Source organism: Hippoglossus stenolepis, chromosome 16 (assembly GCF_022539355.2).
Source record: "Hippoglossus stenolepis isolate QCI-W04-F060 chromosome 16, HSTE1.2, whole genome shotgun sequence".
Lineage (NCBI taxonomy): Eukaryota > Metazoa > Chordata > Actinopteri > Pleuronectiformes > Pleuronectidae > Hippoglossus > Hippoglossus stenolepis.
The window spans coordinates 16643581-16663422 of NC_061498.1; the positions used below are offsets into that span (position 1 = coordinate 16643581).

The 19842-nt window shown below is 41.8% G+C and overlaps 2 protein-coding genes across 2 annotated transcripts; one reads left to right on the forward strand and one right to left on the reverse strand.

The window, feature by feature from the left end:
• Positions 1 to 325: 325 nt before the first annotated feature.
• Positions 326 to 4094, reverse strand: LOC118123535 (perforin-1). Its single transcript, XM_035180985.1, has 5 exons — positions 4074 to 4094; positions 2374 to 2933; positions 2111 to 2249; positions 1824 to 2038; positions 326 to 1719 (listed from the first exon to the last, which is right to left on the reverse strand). The coding sequence occupies exons 2-5, from the start codon at positions 2904 to 2906 to the stop codon at positions 840 to 842; spliced, it is 1767 nt and encodes a 588-aa protein (XP_035036876.1). The 5' UTR covers positions 2907 to 2933; positions 4074 to 4094; the 3' UTR covers positions 326 to 839.
• Positions 4095 to 7617: 3523 nt separating this feature from the next.
• On the forward strand, positions 7618 to 14673 carry paqr4a (progestin and adipoQ receptor family member IVa). Its single transcript, XM_035179715.1, has 3 exons — positions 7618 to 8718; positions 12806 to 13024; positions 14186 to 14673. Exons 1-3 carry the CDS (start codon positions 8445 to 8447, stop codon positions 14617 to 14619), a joined length of 927 nt encoding a protein of 308 aa, XP_035035606.1. The 5' UTR covers positions 7618 to 8444; the 3' UTR covers positions 14620 to 14673.
• The last annotated feature ends 5169 nt before the right edge of the window (positions 14674 to 19842 follow it).

Here is a 19842-nt window from a genome sequence, read left to right on the forward strand (position 1 = left end):
CTCGTGAAAACATCTCTATGATTATTTCATATTAAATTTCTGTCAATGGATCCCTTTCACCTAAATCTTCCACACAGTTATCTTGTGAAACCTGGTAATCCTCCTCGATGAATACTTTTAGTTTCCTGAAACTTAAACTGATATTGTGATGGAAATTTGACCTGGTGAGACTTCTGAAATAAAGAGATTAGAGAATCATAGTCTTTTAAGTATACTTTATTCCTTGCAAGGAAGGTCAGACAATCATACAGCATGCGAAGAGCATTCTGCAGAGGACATGACAAAGAAACAGTTGCAGGCGTGTGCTTTTTATGCAGATGCGGTGAAGAGATGTGTATGTGTGAAGAGTTGACCTATGTGTGTGTGTGTATGTATGTGTACTATGTGTGTGAACTGAGTGAATAGTAAAATCCCAGGAGATAAGACACAGACACATGCTGAAGGCCTCCTGGCCAAGCCAAGACCCAGACACCGGCTAAAGGCTTTTTCGAGGTCTTGGTGGGGGGAGACGAGCACAGTCTTAGATTCGTGGCCCTGATGTCATCTTGGCGGTTACGAAAGCAGAAATAGTATGCATAAGCAGAGATAATATATAGTGTGGTATGATGGTAAAATTTTTATATGTATATACAAAACATCATAATAAACATCAGACCCAGAAATTCACAAAGATTCAATCTAGGACATCATTAACATGGTGATAACCATATCGCTTCATTTACAATGCATGCATAGAAACTGCTAGTCAAAGGCTTTAATATAGATTAACTGAACCAAATTGGACATAATATTAGGAACGTTTTTCACAATTGAATTGCAGCCGCTACGTTGGCCTCAGATTACACCACGTCAAACATGTCACTCTCAGCTGTAAGACTCTGGTTCCCCTGGGAACTCGATTTGTCCACAAACACACCCATCTCTAAAAGGAGGGCCTTTGGAAGGGGGTGGGCATGACGGGACACATACAGCCTCTTCAGGCTTGGACTCATTGGTGAAGCCTTATACTCAATGCATGTACTTCCACTCAGGCTCGGGGCACATTTCACCTCCCATTTGTAGTACAGCCAGCCGTGCTGCAGTTTACACACATCCTCCTTGACACCAGCAGACAGAACTTCCTCACATGCTCCCAACAGGTCGTCGTCCCATTTGTTGTCCTGGTCCCACACTTCAAATCTTACCTTAGGGAGTGAGGACAAATCCCGAGAGCCCAGGGGGACCACCATGGCCCAGTGTGGGTTGTTGTTGTTGTAAATGACAGGAGACTGCTGCACTAACTTTCCGTCGAAGGACACCTTCACGTAACCATCTGTGTCAGTTGAATGGTCACCCCAAAGACCAGTGGCCCGCTGTACGGTTATGATTACCTGTGCCATGCCCTTACGGACCGGGCAGCAGTCTCGGTTTACAGCAGGATCGTTGTGGCACTGGCAGACACATGGATCTCTCGAGTCGCTCTTGATCCCGGCCTGACAGCGTTCACTGCAGTTCCTCAACAGGCCTTTCTCCAGGATGTAATGGCTGATGGCTGAGCGCAGGTTCTTCTGGAGAGGTGTGTTAATAGGTAGCAACTCATGAAGTGACTTCAGGGAATATGAGACGATGTCTGGATTCTGTGGCAGTGTGGTTAGCCATTCCTTATAGGCTGATGGATCTTTATCAGCAGAATACAGAAGATCAGGCTCTGTGGTATGGCCTCCCTTTATTTCTGTGAACCTGCAAAGAGAAGTGTAGTTTCAACAGATGAATGGAAAATATGAGTTTAAAGATGCAAATGAAAAGAAAACATTTGATTGAATACATGAAAAAATGTTCCCTACCTGTCACTGAAGTGGCTGGAGAAGGATGATTTACTGTCCATCTTGTTTGCGTCCTTTTTGCAGAATTTACCTTGAGCTTTAGTCTTAACCACATAAATGGTGGCAGAAGCCTCAACATCCAGGCACGTCTGCACCTCTTCTGTGCTGAGGCCCTGCAGGCTGACCTGGCACTGCCTGATGCTGGTCACAGATTGAACACTTCCCCCCAACTTCACCTGGAATTATATGATAAATGTATTATTAAAGTGTTGTTTTTGTATAAAATAGCTTTTTGGGGTCTCCTTCACCTTAGTGATGTAATGTGTGCCGAAGTTGTCAATCAGGCTGTAAAACCGTTGCTTGGATTCAGGGCTGTAGGCTTTGGGAAGCTGTTTCACTGCTATTTTAAACTCTTTGTGCAGTTTGGGAGTGTCGCTCACTCTGTAGCTGTTCCCAGTGAGAAACGAGACAAGAGGGAAACAAAGACAAGAATGAAAGAAGTGAATAAGAGTGTTGTATTTATTTAAGGAGTGTGTGGACAAAAGCTCAAGCTGATTTCTTGTCTTCTTACCTGTAATAGTCACAGGATATGCCTTGACTTGTGAAGCTGAACTTGTCGTGCTTGGTCTTTTCCATGGAATACTCAGCCAGTTTAGAATGGGCACCGGCCAACATCAGTGAGCCGCTTCTTTTGCCCAAATCAACGTCTAGATTGGTTTGCCAGTTGTTTTCAATAGAAGCAGAGCTAGAACGGACCAGAGACTCACTGGAGTCGTGGAGTTTACTGGCCACTTTACTGCTGCAGGTGTGCGTTGCCCTCCAGTCCACCACAGACAAGGGGAGCTTTTGCCGTTTGTTCTCAAGGTAGGGGTTGCTACACAGCCTGCACGTTTTGTCTTTGCGTTTCCACGGATTCATGTCGATCACAAAGGCCCCCTTACGCTGCAGTTTGGTGATGTCGAAGCCTTCCCCGGCCAAATTGGTACCCGGCATGAACTCAGCCTCTTCGCACTCCCTGGGTTTCCCAACGGTGCATGACTGATGCGTGCACTGAGGGAGGGACAGAACGAAGCTGGCACAGATGACGATATTCAACAGAAACATGTTGCTGAGACGGGAGATGGTTTTACCCTGAAAACAAGTAAAGCAGTTTAACACACCGAAAAGTGGCTCACTGCATGTGTCACACTCCTTTTTTAAATGCCACACACTTTCCACCTATCTTAAAACTGTGATTTTGGTCCACAATCGTGTTAAAAGCTCTTTTCATAGGACTCTGATGTCTTTTGACTCTGTCGTGTTGTTTATGAAGCCGTTATGCTGCTTTTGCTAAGGTGTACAACTCTGTTCTCCTGGGCCATCCATCCATCCATCCATCCATCCACCCATCCATCCATCCATCCATCCATCCATCCATCCATCCATCCATCCATCCATCCACCCATCCATCCATTATCTGTATTGCTTGTGCTTTGAGAGTTACTTGGTAAACTGCAGCTTATCCCATCTGAGAAGGGGGAGAGGTGGGGTACACCCAGGAAAGGTCGCCAGTATATTATGGGGCCAAAATACGGACATGAAAAACTTTTCTGACCTATGGACAATTTAGAGTCTCCAATTAACCTAACCCCAAGTCTTCTGACTATGGGAGGCAGCTGGAGGAAACCTACACAGACTTGGGGAGAGCATGCAAACTCCACACAGAAAGACCCCGGTTGAACCATCTCAATCAGGTTTTTCATATTTTTCCAACATTTTTCCACATTAGGTGCATATACAGCCAAACAGCCCACCTATAACCACATTTAGATTCACCACATCCAGATATCTATTTGGATATTCACCAAATTACACATCCTAAAATGTCCTATTTTCTCAGAAACCAACCTCCGGTTTGAGCCAAATTGCCTCCGTGGTCCCAAGAACCGAAACCAATGACAAACACATAAATCACCTTAAGAAAACTTATTTGAAAAAGCTGCCTTAAAAAAATGTAAATTTACAGAAGTTAAAAAGTTCAATGTTGTTTTATGAGCTCTGTATAGAAAAATGTACTAAGTTGAATAAAGTTCAATGTGCTCACGATCTTAAGTTGATGCGACTGTATATGGACAGTCATATTCAGACAAATTTTCCTCTTACATCCCTATTTCTAACATTTATCTACACAGTAATGGACTTAATAACTTAACATGATATTAAACAGGCCCCAGCAAAACCAAGTAAAAAGTGCAAGAATATCTTAATATAAACAGGTCAGCACAAACTCACCTCCGTCTTGCTGCATAAACTGACTGCGAGCAAGAATATCAGAGCTTTTACTTTATACGGGGTGTGAGGGGGCGAGGTAATGGTGGTCTACAAGAGAACAGAGGGTGAAAAAAGTGGTTGGATAGTTTCTCATGACAACATGAAAGTAAAGGCTGGCTTTCCAGTCACTAACAAACCAGAGACCACAAACCTATCATTTTTCTGAAGTGGTGGTGGGCTGTGGCTGAGGACGGTGAGAACTGGACAGTGGTGTTTAAAGTATTTGAAAGCAATACTTGAGTAAAAGTACAGATATCTTACCTGAAAGTGACTCCGGTAAAAGTAAAAGTCACCCATAAGAAAATGACTTGAGTCAAAGTCTTAAAGTAGCTCATATTAAATGTACGTAAGTATCAAAAGTAAAAGTACAAGTACCAAAATTAAAAATGCAAAGTGCTTTTTATAGTAGGCCTATACAGACACAAAAAAAAAAAAATTGTTCTCTTCGGGATTTATTTCCACTGACTGAAAAATTATAACAAAAATATACATACACTGTATAATTTTACAAATTTTGAACCCCAGATGCTGAGGTTCAAATAGTAATGGACTAGTGCATCTGAAGTTCAAGGGACAACAAAGAACCAACACAACAGAATCTGCCTCTTGTGTCTGCCTAAGAAGACTAATAGACCACAGTATAACCACTAAAAAATTAAACATGGACCTTTCACTTTCTAATCAGTAGCAGGAATGATAACTCAGCAAAAGGAAACAAGTTCTAGGCCCACAAAATAGGATTGTTTTCCTCTTTTGTTAACAACCTGCACAGTGCTAGTACAGAGAAGAAAAAATCAGTGGACACAGTTTAGTTTTGCTGCAGGCCATATTTCAGACAGAATAATAAAGACTGAACTGAACCCAGCTCCTGCATGAGCACCTAAGTACAGTAACAAATTATTTGTACTTCGTTACTTCCCACCACTGGAACTGGAGAGTGTGACACACTGGTGATCAATTTCCAAAGAAGATCTCAAACACAAAGTGACTATGATGAAAAGGTGTCAATGGTCTTCAGCTGTCAATGGTGACTAATTCTCTATGCTTTAAAGTTGCAGTGTGTAGAATTTAGTGACATGAAGTGTCATGTTGCAGCTGAACACCCCTCACCTCATACTTCCCTTCCAAACATGAAAGAGAACCTGTGGTAACCTTAAGTTTTCATAAAAACTCAAAGGGTGTTTAGTTTGTCCAGTCCGGGCTACTACACGAAACATGGTGGCCTCCATAGAGAAGACCCCCCCTGAAACTTAAACTGATATTGTGATGGAAATTTGACCTGGTGAGACTTCTGAAATAAAGAGATTAGAGAATCATAGTCTTTTAAGTATACTTTATTCCTTGCAAGGAAGGTCAGACAATCATACAGCATGCGAAGAGCATTCTGCAGAGGACATGACAAAGAAACAGTTGCAGGCGTGTGCTTTTTATGCAGATGCGGTGAAGAGGTGTGTGTGTGTGTGTGAAGAGTTGACCTATGTGTGTGTGTATGTATGTGTACTATGTGTGTGAACTGAGTGAATAGTAAAATCCCAGGAGATAAGACACAGACACATGCTGAAGGCTTCCTGGCCAAACCAAGACCCAGACACCGGCTAGGCTTCTTCGAGGTCTTGGTGGGGGAAGATGAGCACAATCTCAGATTTGTGGCCCTGATGTCATCTTGGCGGTTACGAAAGCAGAAAGAGTATGCATACGCAGAGATAATATATAGTGTGGTATGATGGTCAAATTTGTATATGTATATACAAAACATCATGATAAACATCAGACCCAGAAATTCACAAAGATTCAATCTAAGACATCATGAACGTGGTGATAATCATATGTTCCACCCCAAATATTAATTTCAGGTTAGCTGAAGCGGTACAATGCATCACAAAGGTCAAATGTCCTATTTGAAAATGATTTAGTCTGACTAACAGTTTAAAATAAAAGTCGGAATTACTGTTGCTAGCAATGACTTAGATATGTTGTAATGTCGAAGGGGCATAAAAGTTGCATATTATATCTAAGGGTGAAAATCTCAAGTAAAATTCTTAGGTTTGTCTTTATCGTCCAATTCTAAAAATAAATAAATAAAATAAATAAAAATAAAAATTTCAAAGCATTTCTGTGTGGAAATTGCTTCTTAGTCACTCCAAATTTGTTCTCAGTGAACAAAAAAAGTGTTTATTATTAATCAATTCCGATTCACAAGATTAAATTTCTCACCAATTTTGATTGGATATGTGTAACAGTGCAAGGACACCTCTAACTTGGTGCACTACAAACAATATTATGGTTGACCTGTCTTGATAGCAAATTTTGTTGGGTGATATACTGTCATAACTCTCAAACCATTTTAGGACACTGATATAAAACGAATATTATAACATAATCATGCAAGTTCACCTTTTCAAAGAGCAATGGACATTACTCATATTTGAATTTGATTTAGAAATATTAAAATATCCTTGATGAATAAAACAATAAAACAAATAAAATAAACAACTCACAACTAAAACACCAGATAAGATGGAGTTTCTAGTCCTGTTAACAAAAATTGCTCTTGAATACATATAAAAAAATTGACACAGGATATATGTTACCAGCTCAGTAAATTGCTTCTCTAAATGAATTGTTAAATTCCAAACAATTATATTGTATAATTACAAAAATTATAGGGACATAATTTTGGGGATAAGGACAGTTTAATAATCACATCAAATAGGAGCACTAAAATTGATTAAACAAAAGATATGCTCAAACATAAAGTTAAACTGGGACTTAAATATTTGAATTCATTACAAAGTATTATATAGAATTAGTCACAAAAAAGGTCCTGTAAATCATTTAGAATGTCTTAATTATCTATGGAGTTAAAGCAACAGAAACACAATTATTAGAATTATAAGAATTCACTGTCTGATTACTAGAAATCACACTTCTTACAGAAATCATGGAAAGCAGTAGGGATTTGTCTCAGGTAGAAACAAACATGGATGGTCTCTCCCACAGGGGTGAAGTCCTGATATCTACATCATCATTTACATTATCTGCATGTCTCTTTGCTCATAGGGAACTCAGAGGTGCATAGTCTTAGTCAAGTCTTTGTTCTTCTGCGTCGGTCAAGTCTTTGTTCTTCTGCGTCTGTCAAGTCTTTGTTCTTCTGCGTCTGTCAAGTCTTTGTTCTTCTGCGTCGGTCAAGTCTTTGTTCTGCGTCGGTCTAATCTCAATATGTTTGGGTGAGAGGGATTTGCCCTCTGCTGTGATCACATGACCCAGAAAAGTAACTTTTGTCGAACAATTGCAATTTAGATTTTTCACGTGAAACATTGGCGTGCGTACTGATTAACTAAAGACATTGCGTGTCTGAAAGGGATTTTGAAAAGGGTTGAGGCGTTAACTAATATGTGTAAAAACAAGAACCAGAATCAAACCTCAGCGTAGTGCAGATTCACTGATTCGGGTTTTATTTTGAAAGTGGTGACCGGAAGTGTGTACTTGATGAATGCAGAGAACGTGTGGTGTGGAGCGGTGCGGGAGAGCTGAGGCCGCCGGGAGCACTCCGCGCTGCAAGGGACACAGACACACTGGAATAATGGCGGCACCTAATCTCATCAAACTGCTGTTGGAGGAACTGAATTCAATCTGTACGGACTTTACCGCGTGTGCTCGGGGTCAGTCGGCTCAAACATCCGCCCGTTCAGCCCCACTCACAGGACGTCGGTAGCCGACTTTCCGGCTCGCTAGCCCCGCAGTCATTCCCCAAATCTCCGCTGCACAATCACGGAGCTCATCTGTTTTTTTAATAGCTTTATGAAAGCTAGTCACCATCCCACTGAGCGGACCCGGGCTCAGGAGAGCTTTCATTAAAGTAAGTCCGGTGTGACCTGCTAGTCCTCCACTGCAAGTGTGACCGCTAGGACCAAGCTAGCATCCTCTGGAGGCGGATGGACCAGCGGCTCACACAGCATCCCTGCCCGGGACGCGTTCGAGCCTGCGCTGCCGCCGCCGCCGCTGCTGCTGCTGCTGCGGAATGCTAACCAACGAGGAAGCGGCTTTAACATGACTAAGAACCTCCAGTATCTCCTGAAGGTGCCACACTGACTTTTAGTTTTTTTAATGCCAAATGTGATGAGCGTGCCGAGGCTGCACCATGTACGTGGCTGCCCGTGTCTGTCTCCAGCCCTGCGGATGACACTCGCACAGGTACCGGCGGTTCAGAGCAAACAGCGGCGGCGCGGACACACCGCCGCCGGGTAGCCGAGAGACTTGACGGGAGCCCGCTAGCGCCAAGCTAGGCGGCTAACAGCACATTTTAAAGAGCCCCAACACACAGCAACACCAATGGTATCCCATAAGGTTTTCGTCGCAATAATCTTACTCAACGTGTACATAGGTATACAGTCCGTTTTCTACTTGTTCGGCGGCGTCATTTTAACCGTCCTGTTTGCTATGGCTTTTTTGAACGGACCCAGGCTGCTGGACTGGGCGAGTTCACCTCCACATCTTCAGTTCAACAGATACGTCCTGACGGGATACCGGCCTATCTCCTCCGTGCCGGACTGCATCAGGAGCCTGTTCTACCTGCACAATGAGCTGGGAAACATCTACACTCACGGTGAGTATGAGAACAAGTGCAACAGAGGAAAGATCAGCCCGAGCGCTGGAGCTGCTTAGTCAGCAGGTGGGATTTCTGTGTGACTTTGAGTGTGAAGCCCCCCCAGTACAGATGCACTGTAGCTGCAGGAGGAAGGATGCCAGGACTCTGCACTGACAGCCTGCACATCCTGCAAGGTGTCCACATGAGTTTAACCCTTGCGATTTGACCACATATGCGTGTTTTATGACGGTCAGCAGAGAAGGTATGGGATTGTTTTGGTTTATTAAACAGTCAAAAGCATCTGAAAACTCAAATAACCTTCATATATATCCGTGTTAAAGTTCCTCCAGGGAATCTGAGATTGATAACAAGTTTTACATGTGGGCTTTGGATTTTAGTGAAAGGTGTATACTCCTGTGCTGTACTGGAACAGAGCTGCAATATTAGTCAATTAATCAATTTGTCAGTTAACTAAAAATGCTTCAGAAACTATTCAGAGACATGTTATTTATCATTAAGCAACTAAAACATCAATCAATAATTAACATATTCTTCACATCAATACCTGTATGCATTTATTATATTTCCATGTAACTTTACTGCACATCAACACAAAGAAAAACATTTCACCTATTACTGAACTTAAACTTTAACTGACATACTTTAAAAACTTGACACTATTCTAGATACCTCTCTGATTATGATTTTACAAACAAAATAAACATGTGTGGTAAAATGATAAAATACGCCGCACTGTTAAAGACTGAACAACCCAACAGGATATAACGTGATAGGGCTGTAATTACTTTCATGATCGCTCAATGTGCAAATTATTTTTTAGGTTAATCAGTGTCATTTGTTTTAAGAAACATACAAAATTTCCAAAACCCAAAGCAAGTCATCTCACATGAAAAGCTGTTACAAGTGAATATTTGACTTTTTATTCCCTACAATTTTTGCTTTAAATTATGTTTTTTTTGCTCTCATTAACAAATCGATCAAATTTAACTGATTAGTTGAATAATCATCTCAGCTCAGTTATATAGTTAAAATGTCTCCAGCCTCCCAAGCCGTAGTAAAAATAAATAATTAAAATGTAACTTCCACATTGACATATCTGTGGTATTTATATATTTCATAGCTTATTCTGTATATATATATATATATATAAACTATAGGATTTTTTGCTTTTTATAAAATAAAAGATCAAAATCCGTCACACACTTTTCCTAGAAAGACAATTCTGGTGATGAAGGAAACAGAGAAACACTTTTTAGATTAAAGCCATTATAGATTTTATATTGTGTGCAGAAGTGTTCATTTTAGAAAATTACCAGCTTTTGCTGCGGTTGTTTTGGGTGGTTTTTAAATCTGGTCCAAAATGTCATAGTTACACAACCTGCCATTCTTTTAATAGGTTGGAGCAATCCAAATTAATTGCAGTAATGTGTCAGTCTGAGCAGCCAGAGGTCTAAACTGACGTGTCAGCTTGTTAGCGATCTGCACGAAGTCCTTCTGTTTACAGACTTGACTAGATAAGATTTCCAAGAGTGTGTCACACAGTAGCAAGACTTGTTTCCTTTTGCCCTCTCATACCTCCACCCAGACCCACCCTATAGTGTGAGGGAGTGTAGCACTTCATCTGTGCTCGCTGATTTCTGAGAGTCTGGCCACTTCCTGGGGGTGAAGGTCGTTGTTTCATTGCTCTTCACAGAATAAAGCACGGCAGTGATCTTCGGGGAAGCAGCGCTGTAAGTCTTTATCACACTCCAGTGACGTCAGGAGCATGTGACGTCAAAGGCACCATTAACATCATTGCCTATTTAAGTCAGTGATGTTTAATCCACCAGGCTTTTGTCTAATTTTCTCAAAATTCGGAAACGCATTAGTTTTCATTGTGTAACAACAATTCAGCTAAGATTAATGAGTTGGTTTGCTTTGCACCTGAGAAAGTCAGCCCTCAGCTGCTTCACCACGTCCATGCTGTAGGCCTCTGGAGGAGGTCCTCTCCAGCCGGTCGGCTCAGGGCGAGTGGGGGGAGGAGCGCAGATAACACACTTAAAATAGATGTGTTACAGTAGATGCCGTCGCCTGTATCACCTGGCGAGGACAAACGCCTCGACATTGGGAAAGGCAGAGTGGGCGAAAGTAGGTGGAAGGCAGTGGGACATGTGTGTCGCAGAGTGAAAAATGATCGTAACAAATGTATGTGGATCAAATTTCAAGGTCTGGATTCTGCTCGTGTAGCAGTGACAACTGCTAGTGACGACCCCACCACCACCACACACACACACACACACACACACACACACACACACACACACACACACACACACACACAAACACCCCTCTTGCAGAATAGAGAAGCTCAAATTGGAACTTTGTAGCCATCAGCAGTATGGGCCCTTTGCTGCATCAGAACATGAGCTTAGTGTGAACCTTGTCTTTCTTTCAGGGTTACACTGATACATTTGGACCTATCATGTTGCATTTCTCTGCACTCCTCTGCATTATTCTTGCTGGTGTCTGCACACACTCAGCACGAAGCCCCTTCACACCTATTCATTCTTGTGCAGTTTTTAAAAATACAATGTCCACAGGCTCGGAGAGAGCCAGACAATCCATCAAAATAAACATGACACCTTAATTTGCTTGTGTCAAAGTTTCCTTCTTATTTTATCGCACTCAAGCCGATGGTCTTCATACCAGCATGCACGTTACCTCAGGCTTTTGTTTCTTGTCAATCACAGGATGCCCCCAAGAAGAAACCTCCAACAAGATCCATCCTTCAAAAGTTGTTGTACAGATTTATTGTCAGAAATGTGTAATTACACACAGGATACATTGCAAAAAATAAACTACATTTGTTAAAGGTCCAGTGTGTAAGATTCAGGTGAAAGGGATCTATTGGCAAAAATGTAATATGAAATAATCCTAGTGGTGTTTTCACTAGTGTGTTTCATCTAAATTGTATGAATTGTTGTTTTCTTTACCCTAGAAAGGACCTTTTTATATTTAAATACTTTATATTTACATTGGGAGCGGGTCCCCTCTACGGAGGCCGCCATGTTTTTTACAGTAGCCCAGACTGGACAAACTAAACACCTCTTGAGTTTTTAATGACAACTGAAGGCTACCACAGGTTCTCTTTCATGTTTGGAAGGGGAGGGTGAGGTGCAGCTGCAACATGTAACTTGGCCACTAGATGTAACTAAATTCTACACACTGAACCTTAAATGCATGCCTTATAATCCCTTTAATATATTTAGTTTCAGGTGTTTTGAGGTGCAAACCATGAGCTTCATCTGTAGTTACAACTGATTTTAAAAGTAAAGTTTACCGTAACTGGAATACCTCTGCCGAGGCCCAAAAGTTCCCTTAAATTCAATTAAGCTGCACCAAATAAAACACTCATAGATCACAGTCCTCTTGAAAAGCCAGATTTGCTCATCAAGATCCAGGAATTATTCCCAGGGAAATATGTGAAATTGTCCAAAAAATGTCCAATCTTACATTGTTAAAGACAGAGGAAAAAAATTGAACGCCAAAAAAGTTTTTATTAAATAGATTCAGTATTCTTTATGCAATCTTGCTGACAAATCAACAAGCATACAAAATAATGTGTCAACCAACCTTGACGTCACCTATTTGTTTGTGAGCTGCTGTTTTAAAGCGTTTTACATTTGTCCAGCGCCATCTAGTGTTTTTGAAACCAGAAGAGCTTGAGGACTTTTCACGCCCAGTGTCAGTCACACATGCATACAGTGCTTTATCTTCTATTTGACTCTAAATGGGACCAAAATTTACAAACTGCGCATCATGCTGTATTGAAGAAGAATTGAAAAAAGAGATTGAGACCATAAGCTCCTTAGGAAGATGTTTACTGATGTTATAAATCAATTGAGAAGTTGGCTCATTTTCTCGTAGACTTCTAAAGAAACTGATCTCTTTTAAAACCCCTGCAGTTGCTCTCTGTTGATCATTCCAGAGGATACAGGTTTCAGGCTTGCATCGGCCTCACCTTCTGCATGCAGAGCCTACGTCCATTTTTATATTAAGTCTTTGGTAATAACCTGTGCTGTGTCTTCACCTTTCTCTCCCTCAGGCATTCCTTTGGTTTGCTTTCTGGTGCTGCTGCCTCTCAACATCCCCTGGTCTCAGATCAGCGTCACGTGGTTGGGTGTGGTGCACTTCCTGGCCTGCCTGTCACCCCAGCTGGGTTCTGTGCTCTACCACCTCTTCATGAACCATGAGGGAGGGGAGCCCGTCTACCACACCCTCCTCAAACTCGACGTGTGTGGAATCTGCATGATCAACACGCTCGGTGAGTGTCCTCCTTGGAAGCTCAGCAGATTTCTTTACCCTTTATCATCTCTGAGTCATCGTCAGCTGCTGTTCCGTCTGTTTACTTTATGAGTAGAATATTTCTTTATTGATTGTGAATGATATACCAGGGCAGTATTGCTTATATGCTTGGAGGTGTACCAAAATTGATTTATCAGAACACATCTTAGTGCTTTGCTAAGTCATATGGCCAATGCAAGCAATGATCCAAGTTCTGAAATGATTATTGATCTCTCCTTGCTGCCTATATTACCATGACAAGTGGATTATTTTGCATTTATTAATCTCTACTATGTACAAGCTTTATAGATTAGCTTACTGTCCACACTATACAAATAATGCAGTAATTATTAATATTGTGACATGAGATTATATCTCTGGTATTTCAGTATGATAATTTAATAACTTAAATGCTATCTTTTCCTTCAAGGCAACATTAATGTAAAGCAGCTGCACCAGTTATGAAAAATGAACAATAAATGGGCTGGAGTCGCATCAATTATACTTTCAGCCAAAGAGACTATATTAAGCCTCATTTATTTTGAGATATGTTCGTTTCATATAATGTAACCTTCACTGCCGGCAAACTTCCATGAATCTTTTACGTTGGCATCGTTGTGAAGCAATACACCCACTAGAGGGCAGCACAGATTCAGTTAGTGTACCTCTTCTCTCTTATTAGTTTGTTTAAAAATTATTAGCTTTTTCCAAAAAAGATGTAAAACCTACATTTACATAAATCATTAAATCATTAACTTTGACATGAGAAGTTGGCATGAGAAAATACTTGGCAAATTTTCTTAGAATGTCTTAAATGATCAGTAACAAAGTAGTTAGCCATGAAAAGACTGCTGAATAAATCAAGAAGATGAACCCATTTTATACATTTTAGCAAATCAAAACCTCTCTGCCAGTGTTAAAGCACCCTGCCTGTGGACGTAGTGAAGTTTTTCAGGAGACTGAAGGAGCTTTCCCATGAAAAGACCATTTAAGCCATGGCTGCACATCAAAAGATCTGAAAGCTGCAGTGTGTCAAGATTCAGACAGTTTGACCTCTTTTGTGCATCAGGCATTTGTGTTGCTGTTGAGTTGAGTCCTCGGTCTCTGTGCTGACTGTCATGTGTGTGTTTTCTTGTCTCAGGGGCTCTGCCCATTGTCTACAGTACACTGCTGTGCTACCCGTTCATCCGCACCGTTACCCTGTTAGTCTACATCCTGCTGTCCAGCCACGCCATCTACTGCGCCGTGACGGCTCGGAGCAGCGTTTGCCGGCTGCGCTCCTTTGCCTGGCAGGCACTTTTTCGCTTCTCCTTCTTCCTGCTCCGCTGGGTGGGCGTGGGTGGCGGCAGCCCCACATCGTTACGCCACTTCCTCATGATGGACGCCCTGGCTGTACTGGGCGGGGTCATCAACATCACCCGCATCCCAGAGCGCTTCCGCCCGGGCCTCTTTGACTACTGGTGCAACAGCCACCAGATCATGCATGTTCTGGTGGTGGGCTCCATCCTTTACCTGCACTGGGGCGTGCTGGATGACCTGCTGTGGATCAACAGCTACAACTGTCCCTCAGACTGACCCTGCCTGCAGCCCCCGCCCCCTCGCAAGGAACGCCAGGATTTAAGATTACAGGACCTCAGGGGGGGAGGGCTTGGGGGGGTAAGGGAAGCGGGTGGGAATCGGGGGGGGAACTGATGCTGCGAGGTGAGACGATGTGTCGCCTGTGCTAGGGATGCACGATATGGATTTTTCCAGCCGATACCGATAACTGATAATTACATGCTTCACATGGCCGATACCGATAATAATTTCATGTTTCTTAAAAAGACGTTCATAGCCTGTAGTAAATGCACACCTGAGGGTAATATTGCAAAATATAGTAAGAAAATATGGATGAACTAATATTCCATTGTTGACACAACAAAAACTGTTCTGACTGAGTGTTCGTTTAGTTTTTTAGTGAAGTACATCAGAAAACCTCAAACAACTTTAGGTGGATGAGGCAAATTTCTCAAATTTCTTTAAATTAAATATTTTGACATCTCAAAAAAGATATGTCAATGTATTAAAATAGTAATTCAGATAAAATACTGAGCTGCAAAGCTAGTCGCCAGCAGCTTTAAATTTAAGAGTTTTTAAGTTTATGTTTTCACCTGGTTAATTTAATAAAGATGCTTAAAAGCACCAGTACCGTCTCTGGCTGTGTGTGTGGCATGGTCTATTGCCACAGTGGCGCCCAATGTGGGGCTCCACGCAGCCAGAGACGCGGGCCGGCAAGCGGAGATGGTGCTTGTACGGTTGGCTCAGGACTTCGCAGCTGTGTACCGGGAGCAGACAGTGACTGGAGGCTCTCCAGAGGCACCGTCTTCCTCTCTACCTGCCTCTGGAGAGCCTCCAGCCACCGTCTCCTCTCTGCTGCCTGCTCCTGGTACGCGGCAGCAAAGCACTGCTGCACTGACACTCCCTTAGGCCTTTTATTCCCTCACTAACGCTGGATGCAAGCACCTCGTATTCTCGCCTTACATCGTCGTCGTGATGACGGACTCTAAGGTGACTTATGAGATTGGTAGCGTCAAAATGTTTCCACCTCTCAAAACTTTTGCACATTTGTTGCCAATTGCGATCATACGGTCGCTCTCAGAAATTGTGAAAAACTCACACCGACAACACAGTTTTCAGTTCCAACGTAAACGCATCACGGACAGGCACAGGTATATGACGTCTGTGTTTATCGGACAAAATTCCAATTATCGGGCCGATAATATATCGGACCGATATATATATCGTGCATCCCAAGCCTGTGCATGTGTTCATCTCATGCTCTCAAACTCAGAATGTTCATATCTTCGTCCATCTCAGTATTGTGTGCGAATGCAGGCAAAAATATGTCAAGCAACACGCACAAGCATTTTGTCTGTCACTTGCCACAAACACGGACACACAAGCTCAAACACCCTCACACACAGACATTTCAAACAGTATGTATTAAATGAGTATTGAACACTATATAGTCTTAAGTAAAGGCCCAGGTCAAAGGTAACTGCCGAGTTTGCCTTTACTTAATAGTACAAGTTTTACGTTGATGTGATTGATTGATTGATTGACAGTCTGTGGCTAAATGGTATCACACGTTTGAGTCCTCTCAGCTGTCACTGTTGCTACCTATGCAGCACATGCATACTTCAACCCACACAACACAGACTCCCTCACTCCTATATTTTTATACTACACATACAAAATGTAGGTGCTGCACAAAGCACTCATAGACTTTTCACTTTGTCCATCTGACTGAATTTGACTGTTTCTGTATGTGCTCCCTTGTTTTCTGCTGCTGCCTCATTCTTTTTGATTTGTCCTCTCTGTCACACGATGAGATGACGATGAGGTGAGGGGGTTCATTCCTGAGAGGGACGGCATTTTGGCATTGAGTGTACTTACTGCCGGTGTCCTGGACCTCACATTAGAATCGATCGGTCAGTGTTATCTGGTACGTTTGCACCCGAACACAAGTGCCAATGAAGTTCAGGCATTTATCATCAGGACATAAATTGCACACGTTTACAAACGGTGTTGTTCAGGCGCATTAATGTTTGCCAAACGTCCTGTTCATGGTACTCCATGTCCTATTTATTAATTGTTGTTCATCTATGACAACCTTGCATTGTGAGGAAGATTGTTTACCACTATTTCATTTTATTTAAAAGACTTTTATTCTCATTTGTTTGTAGAAAACCCATTTTATGTAAATTTTTAAAGTTGCAGTATATTATGTAATAATAGTATCCAAAGATGACACTGTTAATGTTTAACACTGAAAATGTTACTGTGTGTACATTAAATCTTAATGTACACATGGCAGCAGCGTGCACTGAAAGTTGAGGGGTTTCCTCATAACAATCGGCAACTTTTACAGCAACTTAAATGCAATTAAAAGTAAATATGAAATGTTTGTAAATTGTAAAACTCCAGTAAAAATCAACCTATTGACACAATATGCACAATACTGGAGTTAAGGAATATGTGCTATTTATTTATGCTTTCTATTGAGTCGTGATTATTCACTGATACAGCGTGTGTCTGACAGCTGTTTGAAAAGTGTTGTTGCTGTGCAGGATCACAGACTGACAGATCAGAGTAGAGGTCAGAGAATATCTTTTGTGCAAATCCTGAGGATTAGCTCCTCACACTATGGATTTTTAACTCCTGGGTCACAGTAATACTGTAGAAAAAGACCTGTCTCTAGGCATATGGCATTTTTAATATGCATGAAGGCTTGACTGAACACAACTCTACTGTATTTGGATGTTTACTTTAACACAGACTCTAGATATTGAATGTTTACAGGGTTTGATTATTTTTGCCGCTTTATACTTTCTTGAATGCACTGCTTTTGCTCTGCAACTGGATTTGTGTTTTTGCACTTTTTTAAACCCGAACAGAGGTTCAGATGCTCCCGAGTGTTTTTAAAGTGGTGGAGTATTTCATTAAGCTGACCTGACTGAGCAGGAATGAACCCCTACACCCTCTTGTCATGTGTAAGTCACTGTGGAAACGTTCATGATTGCTTTGTCTTAATTATTTGCCATTTTATTTCAGTCACTACTCTTGAGTAACTGTTGCTCAGTTCCTTCATAAAGATGGACGACGCGTCTCTGCCTCCTCCCAGTGTACAAAAATGTATCTAAATATCCTACATACAGGTGCCTCCCTCTTGTGATTTTTACATCATATGGAGTCAGGGTCTGTGCAGTACTGGTCATGGGGTGGTGTGGTATCAAGGTCCAGCTGATACACACGCTAACCCTAACCCCAACCAACCGTGATGTGTTTTTACTGCATCAGATAAGTAATTTAAACCAAACTTATCAGAATCAAGAACACTTGAACATGCATCTTTGTGATAAGAACTACCTTAAATAATTGAAACCATCTTAAAAAAACAATTTTGCATGTACTTTTTTTACTGGGTTTGGTTTTTATACTGTAGCCAGCCACAGCGGGGAAATCTAGATGTGTACTTTGTCGTGTTATGTCGTCCATCTTTATATACATGCTGAAGACTAGTGGCTGAAGCCTGATTTCTTTTCTCGTGTCAGACCCTTTTAATGACATTGCACTTGTCTCCCATGCCAACAGTCGCAGCCGCCCACTGACTTGTTGCCAATCCTGTCACACCCACTCTTGCCAAATTAGCGCCAACTAAGGTGTAGCACGTCCTCTGCTTCCTGTGGTAACACTGACTCATTGATGAGGAAGGGTTTCCCTCAGTCTTCATCTCGTACATTAGCCTCAGACTGCACCCCACCCCTGCCGTCGCCTTGATTAAGAGTCAGAAACTGTGCGTCTCCTAAGTCTCACTCTGTCACACTGATTATTTCCTGACCATGACCGTGCTACAATGTAAAAGCTGAAATTAATGTATTTCTGGCCACTGAATGAAACTGACAAAAACTGCATGAAAGCTGCTGTGAAGCAGAAACTGATGTCTCATAGTGTTACCTAGTGGTTTGTTCATTGCAGCCATCCACAGGCCATTCATTTGCTTTTGGAAATGACTTTGTGGTTAGTGGGGGGGGGGGTGTTACTAAAGGAAGCTGATTGAACTGAGCGGATCGGAGGCAATACATCACGATCAAATAAACTGCACTGTTCATCGTTCTCAAAAGGGCTTTGAATCAAAGTAAACTATTCTGAATCCTATTTAAAGTCCATATAAATAATGTAAATATGCGTATGTAGATTATATATACATACAGGGCAGAAACTATACCTTTATTCATTTTTGATACATACACAATACGTTAAGGGAAGACAAGGGAGAAGACCACAGAAAAAACAACTGAAATCAGTTTCAGTGCTGATGTAGACTTGTTAGACCTTTTGTGACCCTAACTAAGAATGCTTTTGATCATTTAAATGTAAGCGCTCTTTCAGACACGTGGGTAAGACATTTGCGACCATCGCGGGGGAATCTTGGCGGGCTTGTGAATACCTCGTGACTACCACTGGTCTATCTATGCATTATCAGCCGAAGGATACGTAACAGTGAAGTCAATCTGCGTCTGTTCAAAGCAGCTCTCTGATCCGCTGTCATGGAGGGTGTCACTCCAACATCCTGGGTCTCCCACTTCTCAGGGTGCCATAACAGTAGCTGTAACATCCAAGGCCTGACCTCCGCTGTCTGAAATATGGCTGCGAGACTTCAGTCTACCTCCATCTGCCTTCTTTGTCCAGACTGTTCACATAATGAGCAGATGGTAACAGGTTGGGCAGAAGGTAAAACGGAGGAAATCTCTGAAAACCATGTTACAGTAGTGGAACCTGGCCAGAAAAATTGGTCTTTGTCCTTTTGTCTGTATGTTAAATGAAAAAAAATGACATGATGTAATAAGAAAACTAAATTCTGATTTTTTAATACAACACAGGTGCCGGATAGCCTGTTAGCGACCTGTTTATAATGGATTACCTGTATTGTTATATACTGATTATTATGATTACTGTTATTCTGTGGATCCTAATAATGACACTGGTCTATATGTACAGATAATGAGACGAGCCCTTTCCTTTAGAATGAAGGGAGCTTTCTGGAGGGTCTGTCTGTTATCGTTTCTTCATATCTGCTGTCATGGGATTTTTGAAATGACAAAAGGAGTCAGTGTGGCTCCACCTAGTGGAACGTCATGTGCACTGATGCAGGCATTACTGTAGCCATACTGCAGCCAAATGAACCCAACTGACAGGAGGTTAAACTGTCATTGCTGGTTTGCAGTCACCCTGCAGCGTTTTTCATTTACATTTCCA

Coding starts and splice junctions, on each gene's coding strand:
- LOC118123535 (XM_035180985.1), bottom strand. CDS start 2,906: ATGTTTCTGTTGAATATCGTCATCTGTGCCAGCTTCGTTCTGTCCCTC. Junction 2,250..2,373: donor ATATCCTGTGACTATTACAG/GTAAGAAGACAA, acceptor CACTGGGAACAG/CTACAGAGTGAGCGACACTC. Junction 2,039..2,110: donor GCACACATTACATCACTAAG/GTGAAGGAGACC, acceptor ATATAATTCCAG/GTGAAGTTGGGGGGAAGTGT.
- paqr4a (XM_035179715.1), top strand. CDS start 8,445: ATGGTATCCCATAAGGTTTTCGTCGCAATAATCTTACTCAACGTGTAC. Junction 8,719..12,805: donor GGGAAACATCTACACTCACG/GTGAGTATGAGA, acceptor TCTCTCCCTCAG/GCATTCCTTTGGTTTGCTTT. Junction 13,025..14,185: donor CTGCATGATCAACACGCTCG/GTGAGTGTCCTC, acceptor TTCTTGTCTCAG/GGGCTCTGCCCATTGTCTAC.